Raw genomic sequence first — 11,202 nt, 5'->3', positions numbered from 1 at the left:
CCTTTCAGTTTGTTTTTCGACATTGTATATATGTTTGTGTGTTTATGTGTGTGCATCATAGACCCCTCTGGCAATCTGATGAAGCCTATTAAAATAAAATTCAATTATATTGAAAAACCAAGTTCATGAAGACTCACATGATCTGAAGCAAAATCAGAGAACACTGTTCACAGTAATAGAAACATTGTGAAATGATCATCTTTGATAGACTTAGCTCTTCTAGGCAAAACAAGATAAATTCAAAAGATTCATGATGGAAAATTTTATCCACATACAGAAAAAGAAATGATGGAGTCTGAAATATAGATCAAAGCATAGAATTTTCACTTTTTTGTTATTTTTTTTTACTTTTGTTCTGTTTCTTCTTTCATATCATTACTATTATGGAAATATGTTTAACATGATTGCACATCCCTAATCAATAGCAAATTGCTTATTAATTTATAGAGAATGGAAGGAAGTAGAAAGAAAATTTGATCTCAAAATTTTATTTTAAAAATGAATGTTATGTTCAACATATATTGGATATTGTTAAGGAGCAATGATTTATTATCATGGGAATGAGTGAAAGCCAAGAGTCATAGCTAGTTGCTCACAAGCAGGGATGCTTTGACAGAGCCTCTCTCCTGTGAGTGAGTTGTTAAATTTCTGGATTGACTCTTCTCCCATTGGTAGATACCATTCATATGCAAAGCCCACGAGCTGCTTCTCTGTGGTGATTGGGGATTGTCTATTGTTCACACGCTGATCACACTTGCAAAAATGTTTATCAACAAGGCTGTATGGCATAATAAACTGGAGCTCTTTTTATACTCTGTGAGTCTCCCATCTCATTCAGATCAAGGGGTTCATATGCTTTGAGCTCTTAAAAGACAGCCACAACAAGAAATTACACCACCTACTTTCTAGGGTTCTTATAAGGATCAAATGAGATAATATTTATAAAATACTTATCACAATGCCAGGTTACTAAATATACGAAGGCAAGGAATCAATATAAAGTACATTAGAGATGGGAGTACCTATCAAGATAAAGTCATGCATTCTTAAAGTATTGGAATAATATACATATTAAAAACACAAACTATTTCTACAAATCATTCACACAAGGGATCACAAAGAAAGAATGGACTTATCTTCTAGGTCCCTTAACATAGGGGAAAGCAACAATTACTTGAGGTATAAATATAATATAAATTTCATTATAAATTCTTTAAACTCTAGAAACTACAAGTAGAGAGTTTGATTTTTTTTTCCTGGTTTAGTAGCAATTTGATATAAACACTTGTCAAGATGACAGGTTGGCTATACTGAATACATCTGGAAAATTCAATCTCAAAATATTTTCATTACTAAACTATTTTTATGAGAACATTACATGATCTTAGGAAATTTGTTAAGAATAAATTATTATGAGGTAATAATGAAAACATCCTCTCTATGCATTTCTGCTTACAACTACCAAATAGCTTAATGGACTCTAGAATTCTAGTTTATTAATGTGACAAAGTGTTACTTCCCATTCTGCTCATATATTTCATTTAACTTCCTTTCTCTTATGACCTTATAACCATCACCTACAATTTTATGTAGTTTATAGTTTTATATAGTTTATAATGGACAGAATCAAAATTAGATGAAGCTTTGGTAGATTGGTTTGTAGTAACTTTCTCATGATTTCTCATGCATCACAACTTTAAAGCTGTGGGGCCTATGTGTTCATATGTAAAAAGAAATCTGTGAAGAGTTATATCAGGTTGAAGAGGCAGCTAAGTGATATAGGAAGACGTAGCTTCCTGAGTTCAAATCTGATCTTAGACATATACTACCTGGATGATTCTTAACCTTATTTGCCTCTGTTCCTCATCTATAAAATGAGCTAGAGAAAAAAATGACAAACCACTCAAGTATTTTTGCAGAGAAAACTCCAGAAAGGATCATGAAAAGTTGGACACAACTGAGTACTTCTTTGGGCTTCAGTTTCTTCATCTGTCAAATGAGAGGATTGGACTATGATGATCTGATATCTAAGTTGGCTCTGGCTCTAGATCTTTGCTCCTACAACTTCAAAGGTCCTTATCAGCTGTATATCTATGATCCATTTATGCTTCCATGATCCTTTTCTTTTGTACTTAACATTTTCATCATTTTGGTGGTATGATTCTTTTTACAATGCAATTCATTTGATTTTTATATTCCTTCTGTCCTCAAAAATCTCTTAAAGAATTTGTGAAGGAAAGAATGGTTTATGGAAATTATTCTAAGACATAAAAAAATATTTGGTAGTTCAAACCAACAGACCCTCAGGGTACAATATTCATTTCCAGAAAGTTGTTGATGGTAAAAAACAGCATGAAATTCTTTTCTATCCAGATCCTGCTTTGGATTTGTAATCCAGGGAGTCAGGAACTCAGGCTTAGGTGTGGGGAAAATAACATTTTTTTGGCCATTTTTTTTTGATTAGACACATCTCCTTCCCTTGACAATGCTAATTATGGAGTTATTTAAAAAAAAATCTTACGTCTGATTTCATTAGGGTAAAGATCTCCTTGTGAAAAGCTCTCCCAACTAACTCAGACAAAACTTTCTATGCAAACTAAGGCCTTAGAGGAAGCACATCATAGTAGACAGAAGTGAGCAATGGAGTCAGGAAAACCTAAATTCAAATTCTGCTTCTAATTCATACTGGATTTGTGACACACTGGGCAAATACCTGAATCTCTGGTGTCCCCAGGCAATCTACTGTTAGCTACTTAATAATCCACTTATATATCACCTTAGGGAGTGAAAAGTATAGGATTCAACATGCATCTCTGATGAATACTTTCCTGGTGAGCTTAAAACAGGTCACTGAACTTCCCTTGGATATAGTTTCTTCATCTGAAAAAGGAAGAGATTTAAATAGATAACTTCTGAGAGGCCTTTCAGTTTTAGGATTTATAACCTTAAGAAACTGGGGAAGGGGAGGAAAAGAGAAAAAGCCATGATAAAAATTCAATGCTTCAATAGTATGACTATCCTGAAAAAATATTTTAAATAGGAAAGAGAATCTTAGATCTAGAAAACGTCTCAGGGACACCTAATCTGACAGGAACACAAATGAAAGCAATTTGTAATAAGGAACTTTTTGAATTTTTATGTGTAAATTCCATCAAATGATACAAACTCTCCATGTGAAGAATACCAAAGTGATTGTTTTCAGGACTATGATGACTTATAAAAGCAGTATCTTAGAAGTATGGAGGATCTTAGACAGCCTAAAACTGGTTCTGGTTGATCATGTGCTTGAGAGGAGGCCTTAACAAAAAAGAAAACTTGGAATTTCAATTGTGTATATGAATAACAATACAAGAAGAAGAATCTCTTGAGACTTATAAATTATCTCTAGATAAAAGAATATCAGGCCAGTCCATTCAGCAGTATGTCATCACCAGAGATAATAAACAGGACAAGCATAGCTTTTATTGCATTCAACATTAACATTTCTGGTATCTTTTTCAATCTGTTCAAAATTCTGGTTTCCACATGAAATCTTAAGAGTACATCTGTTGAAAATGGACAGCACTAGTACCATCCTATTTCTTTTTTTGTTTACTTGAATCCTTCCACTCTTCAATCTTCTCCTGGTTTGTATTATTTTGAAAGTATGCCTTTAAACGTATCTTGTAGGTTCTTGAAGACTACCAAGCTCCAATCATACAATTTCTCTCCAAAGACTGATGCAATATTGCAAGCCTCTTGTGGATAATAGAAAGATGAAGTAATGCCCATGAAACCCATTGGATACATAAGTTTCTTTAATTTTGAAAGTCTACCAAAAAAGTATCCCAAAACTCCAGAAAAACCAATCACACTGAGCTTTTTCAAAATTTGCGGAGGTGACTTTTGTACATCATTGCTGCTCCCTGTTCCCTGTTGAATGTCATCATCCACTGTGGGCTTCTTTTTATTGTAAACAGCCTGAAACATAGATGCATACGATTCGACAGCTCTTCTAAATCTATAGATACCTTCCTCCAAGGAGCTTCGTGGCTCCTCCACAAATTTGGAGTCAAAGTTTGGAACTGAGTAGAGAGAAAGCTCATCAACTCTGACTGGAGAACCGTCCTCTTTCTTTTTTTTACCAGTTGCATGGACTCTGAAGGACAGAAGGCTCAGGCTGGCAGAAGCAGGTGACCACCGCATGACCTTGAACATGTTGCCGCAGGGGCGGCTACCGAGATAGAGCATCCAACTGGGGGTAGGAGAAAGAGTCACCAAGGTTTAACGCCTCTCACAGCGCAAGGACTTAAAGAGCGATGAGTCCGCGGAGAACTGGAGAGAAGTATTTTTGTATTCGCTGAGTTGCCGTTAACTGTTGATATTCTCACTGTAAAAAATCTGTTAATATCAGTTACTGCTTCTTTTGCTTCAGTCTATCTTGGAGCATCTCAGTGACTCTTAGATCTGAGTGGTCTCGTGAGGCACTATACCGTCAAAGAAAAGGTCAGAATGTATTCTCATCCCCAGGAAACTTCAAAAGGAATCCAGGAGTGGGAATATAGACCAGGGATATCCAGGGTGGGCAGTGTTCATGTGTCCAGGGCCGTTCTCCTTTGGGACTTAAAGCAGGTGAAAGGACTCATGGGAAATGATGTTGCTCTTGAACTAACACTTTCCGGAATTTAATGTAGCATTTAAACCAAATTTTAACACCTTCACCTCTGTCCCTTTCTCTCTGGGTCTAGGATGATATAAAGTAAAATGATATTCTGAGATATGTGGAGAAAGGGCAGCTAAATGGCACAGTGATAAGAGCATGGAGCCTGGAGTCAGGAAAACATGAATTCAAATTCAGATTTAAGAACTTCTTAATTGTGCCACACTGGGCAAGTTAGTTAACCCGATTTCCCTCCGTTTCCTCAATTGTAAAATGAGCTAGAGAAGGAAATGGCAAACCATTGTAGTATCTTTGTGGAGAAAACCCCAAAAAAGTTCATGAAGAATCATACAGAACTTAAAATGACAAAATAACAAATCAAGAGAAATGTTAGTACATTTGTTCGAGCCAAATCCCTGACGTTAATATTCCTTGTAAAAGTTGATCCATATTAAGTGATGAAATGGATGGGAGGAGGTTGTGTTTGTCACTGGTCCCTAACAAAGGGAGGAGACAGATAGTGAGGAGTTAAGAGAGTGAGTTGAGATGTGAACTGGTTGCAACAGAAAAGAGACACTCCCGCTCATCAGATTTGTCTTCTGGAACCCTGAAAAGTAGGTGACAGCCTGCTTCAGGAAAGACCAGAGTATATGTGTTATTCAACTAACATTACTTTTTATACTGCTATATTCCATCCTCACAGTAACATCAACCCAGTATAACTCTGAAAAATCTTTATATACAAGAAAAAGAATGTTGGAGTTGGAAGGAACATTAGAAGCAGCTGGTGCAATCTTTATTAAGGAATATTGACATAAAAGCATTGCTTTGACTGCACTTCCTCATATAAGGCAGCTGGATTACATAATAAATAGACTACTAAACCTGGACCCAGGATGACTTGAGTCCAAATACAGCCTAAGACATGTACTGTACCTTGAACTCTAGTTCATTTAACTTTTATCTCAGTTTTCTCACCTGAAAATAAGGATAGTAATAGCACCTATCTCCCAGGGTTGATGTCAGAATCAAATGAGATAATATTTATAAAGGCCTTTACAAATGTTAAAGTGCTATATAAACACTAGCTATTATTATTAGCTAGTCATTATTTAAATTCTATTAAGTATCTTTTGGGAGTTCATTTTCTAAAGGATTACAACTTTTCTTGAGTTGTGACACACTATGCATTGCCTGGAGTGCCATATTGTTTAATTAGTTCCAGACAATATAATGATGAAATGTCTAACCGGACTGTATTCTAACTATGGGCAGTGCTGCTCACCAGCAGAATTTAGATATTATCCACATTACTCTTAAAACACCTGATTAACTATCAACAATATTAAAAAGCAAACAAACATCCACAACTTCCCCAAAAGGCAATCCAGGAACTAATATGTACTAGATACTGTGGTAGATACTAGTGAATGAATGGGACTGATTGGATGAAGTATTTCTCAGTAATATCACATGATCTCTGTTTTCAGAACTGGGACCTGGGGGAGGTCATTTCATCTCTGGAGGAATGAACTTTAAACCTAGAGATACAGGAAGTTGCAGGAAGTGACATGACCTGTAGCAGGCAGCCAGCATTGGTGACCATTGGTCAAGGATGGTTACGTCCTTTTAGTCTATCAAGTGAGAAGGCTCAAGTCTTTTGCTTTTAAACCCTGGACAAGCCAGAAGCTGGCCAGATTCTAGGAGCACATGGCAGGAGTTTGGATGGCTCCCAAGTATGTCTGGGTCTCTCCCTGCAGGGATTAAATAAATGTTTTCTCTTTGTACCTGATGCTGTCTCTGTTTAGTTAATTGGGAAGAGGGTCTTGCATCCGACCTGTACCACACACTAGAGATATGAAAAATAGAAAATAAATAAGACATTCCTGTACTCTAGGAACTTCCATTCTATAGAGAAAGGGATATGACCTAGAATAACTTCTATTAATATCTCAGAGCAAAATGTTGAGGAAATTCAAGTCAATGTTGTTCAAGTTACATTTATTTTTTTTATTAAAACTTTTTATTTTCAAAATATGCATGCATTTTTCAACAATGATCCTTGAAAAACCTTGTGTTCCCATTTTTCCCCTCTTCCCCCCATCTCACCCCTAGATGCCAAGTAATCCAATATATGTTAAACATGGTAAAAATATATATGTTAAACCCAATATATGCATACACATTTATACAATTATCTTGTTGCACAAGAAAAATCAGATCAAAAAGGAAAAAAATGAGAAAGAAAACAAAATGTAAGCAAACAACAACAGAAAGAATGAAAATGTTATGTTGTGATCCACACTCAATTCCCACAGTCTTCTCTCTGAGTGTAGACAGCTCTCTTCATCACAAGATTATTTCAACTGGCCTAAATCATCTCATTGTTGAAAAGAGCCACATCCATCAGAACTAATCATCATATAGTCTTGCAGTTGCAGTGTATAATGATTTCTTGGTTCTGCTCATTTTACTTAACATCAGTTCATGTAAGTCTCTCCAGGCCTCTCTGAAATCATCCTGCTGATCATTTCTTATAAAACCATAATATTTCATGATATTTATATACCATAAACTTATTCAGCCATTCTCCAACTAATGGGTAAGCTATACAGTTTCCAGTTTCTTGCCACCATAAGAAGGGCTACCACAAACATTTTTGCATATATTTTCCTCCTTCAGATCTCTTTGGGATATAAACCCACTAGAAACACTGCTGGATTAACGGATATGCATATTTTGATAGCCTTTTGAGCATAGTTCCATATTGTTCTCCAGAATAGTTAGATTAGTTCACAACTCCACCAACAATGTATTAAGGTCCCAGTTTTCCCATATCCCATCCAACATTCTTCATTATCTTTTCCTGTCATCTTAGCCAATCTGAGAGGTATATAGTGGTACCTCAGAATTGTCTTAATTTTCATTTCTCTGATCGATAATGATTTAGAGCACCTTTTCATACAACCAAAAATGATTTCAATTTCTTCATCTGAAAATTGTCTACTCATATCCTTTGATCATTTATTAGCTGGAGAATAGTTTGAATTCTTATAAATTTGAGTCAATTCTCTATATATTTTAGAAAAGAGGCCTTTAATAATAACCTTTAAATATTTTGTCTGTGCAAAAACATTTTATCTTAATATAATCAAAATTATCTATTTTTGCGTTCAATAATGTACTCTAGCTCCTCTTTAACCATAAATTCCTTCTTTCTGCACAGATCTATCCTTTGTTCTTCCAATTTACTTATAATATCACTATATCTAAATTATAAATCCATTTTGACCTTATCTGAGTATATAGTGTTAAGTGTGAGTCAATGCATAGTTTCTGCCATAGTAGTTTCCAATTTTCCCAGCAGTTTTTGTCAAATACTGAGTTCTTATCCCAGAAACTAGAGTCTTTGCATTTGTCAAATATTAGATTACAATAGCCTATTCCACTGATCTACTACTCTACCAAATGATTTTGATGACTGCTGCTTTATAATATAGTTTTTGTTTTGTTTAATTTTTGTTTGTTTGTTTCTGAGGCAATTGTGATTAAGTGCTTGCTTAGGGTCACAGAGCTAGGAAGTGTTAAGTGTATGAGGCCAGATTTGAACTCCGGTCCTTCAGGGCTGGTACTCTATCCACTGCCCCATCTAGTTGCCCCTGTAATATAGTTTGAGGTCTGGCACAACTAAGTCACTTTCATTTGCATTTTGGTTCACTAATTCCTTTGAAATTCTTGACCTTCTGCTCTTTCAGACAAACTTTGTTGTTATTGTTTCTAGATCTGTAAAATAATTTCTTGGGATTTTGATTAGTTTGGCACTGAATAATTTTGGTAGTATTGTCATTTTTATCATATTCACTTAGCCACGTATAAGCACTTGATATTTTAGATCTGACTTTAGTTATATGGAAAGTATTTTATAGTTGTGTTCATATAGTTCCTGACTTTGCCTTGACAGATAGATTCCCAAATATTTTATATCATTGACAATTATTTTTAATGGAATTTCTCTTTGTATCTCTTGCTGTTGGATTTTTTTGGTTACATATAAAAATACTGATGATTTCTGTGGATTTAGAATCCTGCAACTTTACTGAAGTTATGAATTGTTTCTAGTAGTTTTTAAGTTGATTCTCTAGGGTTCTCTAAGAATACCATCAAGTCATCTGCAAAGAGTAGTAATTTGGTTTCCTCATTACCTGTTCTAATTCCTTTAATGCCTTTTTCTTCTCTTATTGACAAAGATAATATTTTTAATACAATATTGAATAGTAATGGTGATAGTGGGCAACTTTGTCTTCTCCTGATCTTATGGGAATGGTTCTAGTTTGTCCCCATTACATATGATGCTTGCTGATGGTTTTTAATAGATGCTACTTATCATTTTAAGGAAAACACCATTTATTCCTATACTTGGTAGTGTTTTTAAAAATAGGAATGGGTGTTAGAGTTTATCAAATGCTTTTTCTGAATCCATTAAGATAATCATATGATTTTTGTTAGTTTGGTTATTGATATAGTCAATTACACAAATGCTTTTCCTAATATTGAACCAGTCCTGCATTCCTGGTATAAATTCTACTTGGTCATGGTGAATTATCCTGGAGGACTCCTTCTTTTTCTGTTTTTTCAAATAGTCTGCATAGTATTGGAATTAATTGTTCTTTAAATGTTTAGTAGAACTCACATGTAAATCCATCTGGTCCTGGAGATTTTTTCATAGGGACCTGATTAATAGCTTGTTCTATTTCTTTTTCTAAAATGGGACTATTTTAAGTAATTTATTTCCTCTTCTTTAAATCTAAGCAATCTCATATCTACTATAATCTCATATAACTTTTTGGGCATAATTCCAGATTGCTCTCCAGAATGGTTGGATTTATTTACAACTCCACCAACAATGTATCAGTGTCCCAGTTTTCCCGCATCCCCTCCAACATTCATGATTATCTTTTCCTATCATCTTAGCCAATCTGACAGATGTGTAGTGGTATCTCAGAGTTGTCTTAATTTGCATTTCTCTGATTAACAGTGATTTGGAACACACTTTCATATGAGTGGTAATAGTTTCAGTTTCATCATCTGAAAATTATCTGTTCATATACTTTGACCATTAATCAATTGGAGAATGGCTTGATTTCTTATAGAGTCAGTTCTCTATATATTTTGGAAATGAGGCCTTTAACAGAACCTTTAACAATGAAGATGTTTTCCCAGGTTGTTGCTTCCCTTCTAATCTTGTTTGCATTAGTTTTGTTTGTACAAAGGCTTTTTAATTTGATGTAATCAAAATTTTCTGTTTTGTGAACAATAATGGTCTCTAGTTCATCTTTGGTCATAAATTTCTTCCTCCTCCACATCCTAATTTATTTATAATCTCATTCTTTATGCCTAAATCATGGACCCATTTTGATCTTATCTTGGTACACAGTGTTAAGTGTGGGTCCATACTCAATTTCTGCCATACTAATTTCCAGTTATCCCAGCAGTTTTTGTCAAATAATGAATTCTTATCCCAAAAGTGAGGATCTTTGGGTTTGTCAAACACTAGATTGCTATAGTTGACTATTCTGTCTTGTGAAACTAACCTGTTCCACTGATCAACTAATCTATTTCTTAGCCAATACCAAATGGTTTTGGTGACTGCTGCTTTATAATATAGCTTTAGATCAGGTTTAGTAGACCCACCTTCATTTGCTTTTTTTTTTCATTTATTCCCTTGAGATTCTCGACTTTTTATTATTCCATATGAATTTTGTTGTTATTTTTTTCTAGATCATTAAAATATTATCTTGGAAATCTGATTGGTATAGCACTAAATAAATAGATTAGTTTAGGGAGTATTGTCATCTTTATTATATTCGCTTGGTCATCCAAGAGCACTTAATATTTTTCTAATTATTTAAGTCGGACTTTATTTGTGTGGAAAGTTTTTTGTAATTTTGCTCATATAATTCCTGACTTTCCTTTGGTAGATAGATGCCCAAATATTTTATGCTTTTGACAGTTATTTTTAATGTAATTTCTCTTTGTATCTCTTGCTGATGGATTTTGTTGGTGATGTATAAAAATGCTGAGGATTTATGGGGATTTATTTTATATCCTGCAACTTTGCTAAAGTTATGAATTATTTATATTAGCTTTTTAGTAGAATCTCTAGGGTTCTCTAAGTATACCATCATATCATCTGCAAATAGTAATCGTTTGGTTTCCTCATTGACTATTCTGATTCCTTTAATCTCTTTCTTGACTCTTATTGCCGAGGCTAGTGTTGCTAATACAATATTGAATAATAATGGTGATAGTGGGCAACCTTGCTTCACTCCAGATCTTACTGGGAAAGGTTCCAGTTTTTCCCCATTGCATATGATGCTTACTGATGGTTTTAAATATATGCTCCTGACTATTTTAAGAAAAAGTCCATTTATTCCTATCCTCTCAAATGTTTTTATTAGGAATGGATGTTGGATTTCATCAAATGCTTTTTCTGCATCTATTGAGATGATCATATTGTATTTGTTAATTTGGTTATTGATATAGTCAATTATGCTAATAGTTGT

General features: G+C 34.4%; 1 protein-coding gene across 1 annotated transcript; it reads right to left on the bottom strand.

Moving 5' to 3' along the window:
- Positions 1 to 3,437: 3,437 nt before the first annotated feature.
- On the bottom strand, positions 3,438 to 4,649 carry LOC100934119 (MICOS complex subunit Mic26-like). Its single transcript, XM_023505781.2, is given in 2 exon segments — positions 3,438 to 3,653; positions 3,655 to 4,649. Coding segments are annotated over 2 exon segments (654 nt in total). The 5' UTR covers positions 4,231 to 4,649; the 3' UTR covers positions 3,438 to 3,575.
- Between the last annotated feature and the right edge of the window lie 6,553 nt (positions 4,650 to 11,202).

This window comes from Sarcophilus harrisii, chromosome 6, assembly GCF_902635505.1.
Source record: "Sarcophilus harrisii chromosome 6, mSarHar1.11, whole genome shotgun sequence".
Classification (NCBI taxonomy): domain Eukaryota; kingdom Metazoa; phylum Chordata; class Mammalia; order Dasyuromorphia; family Dasyuridae; genus Sarcophilus; species Sarcophilus harrisii.
This window is presented reverse-complemented; position numbering and strand designations above follow the sequence as displayed.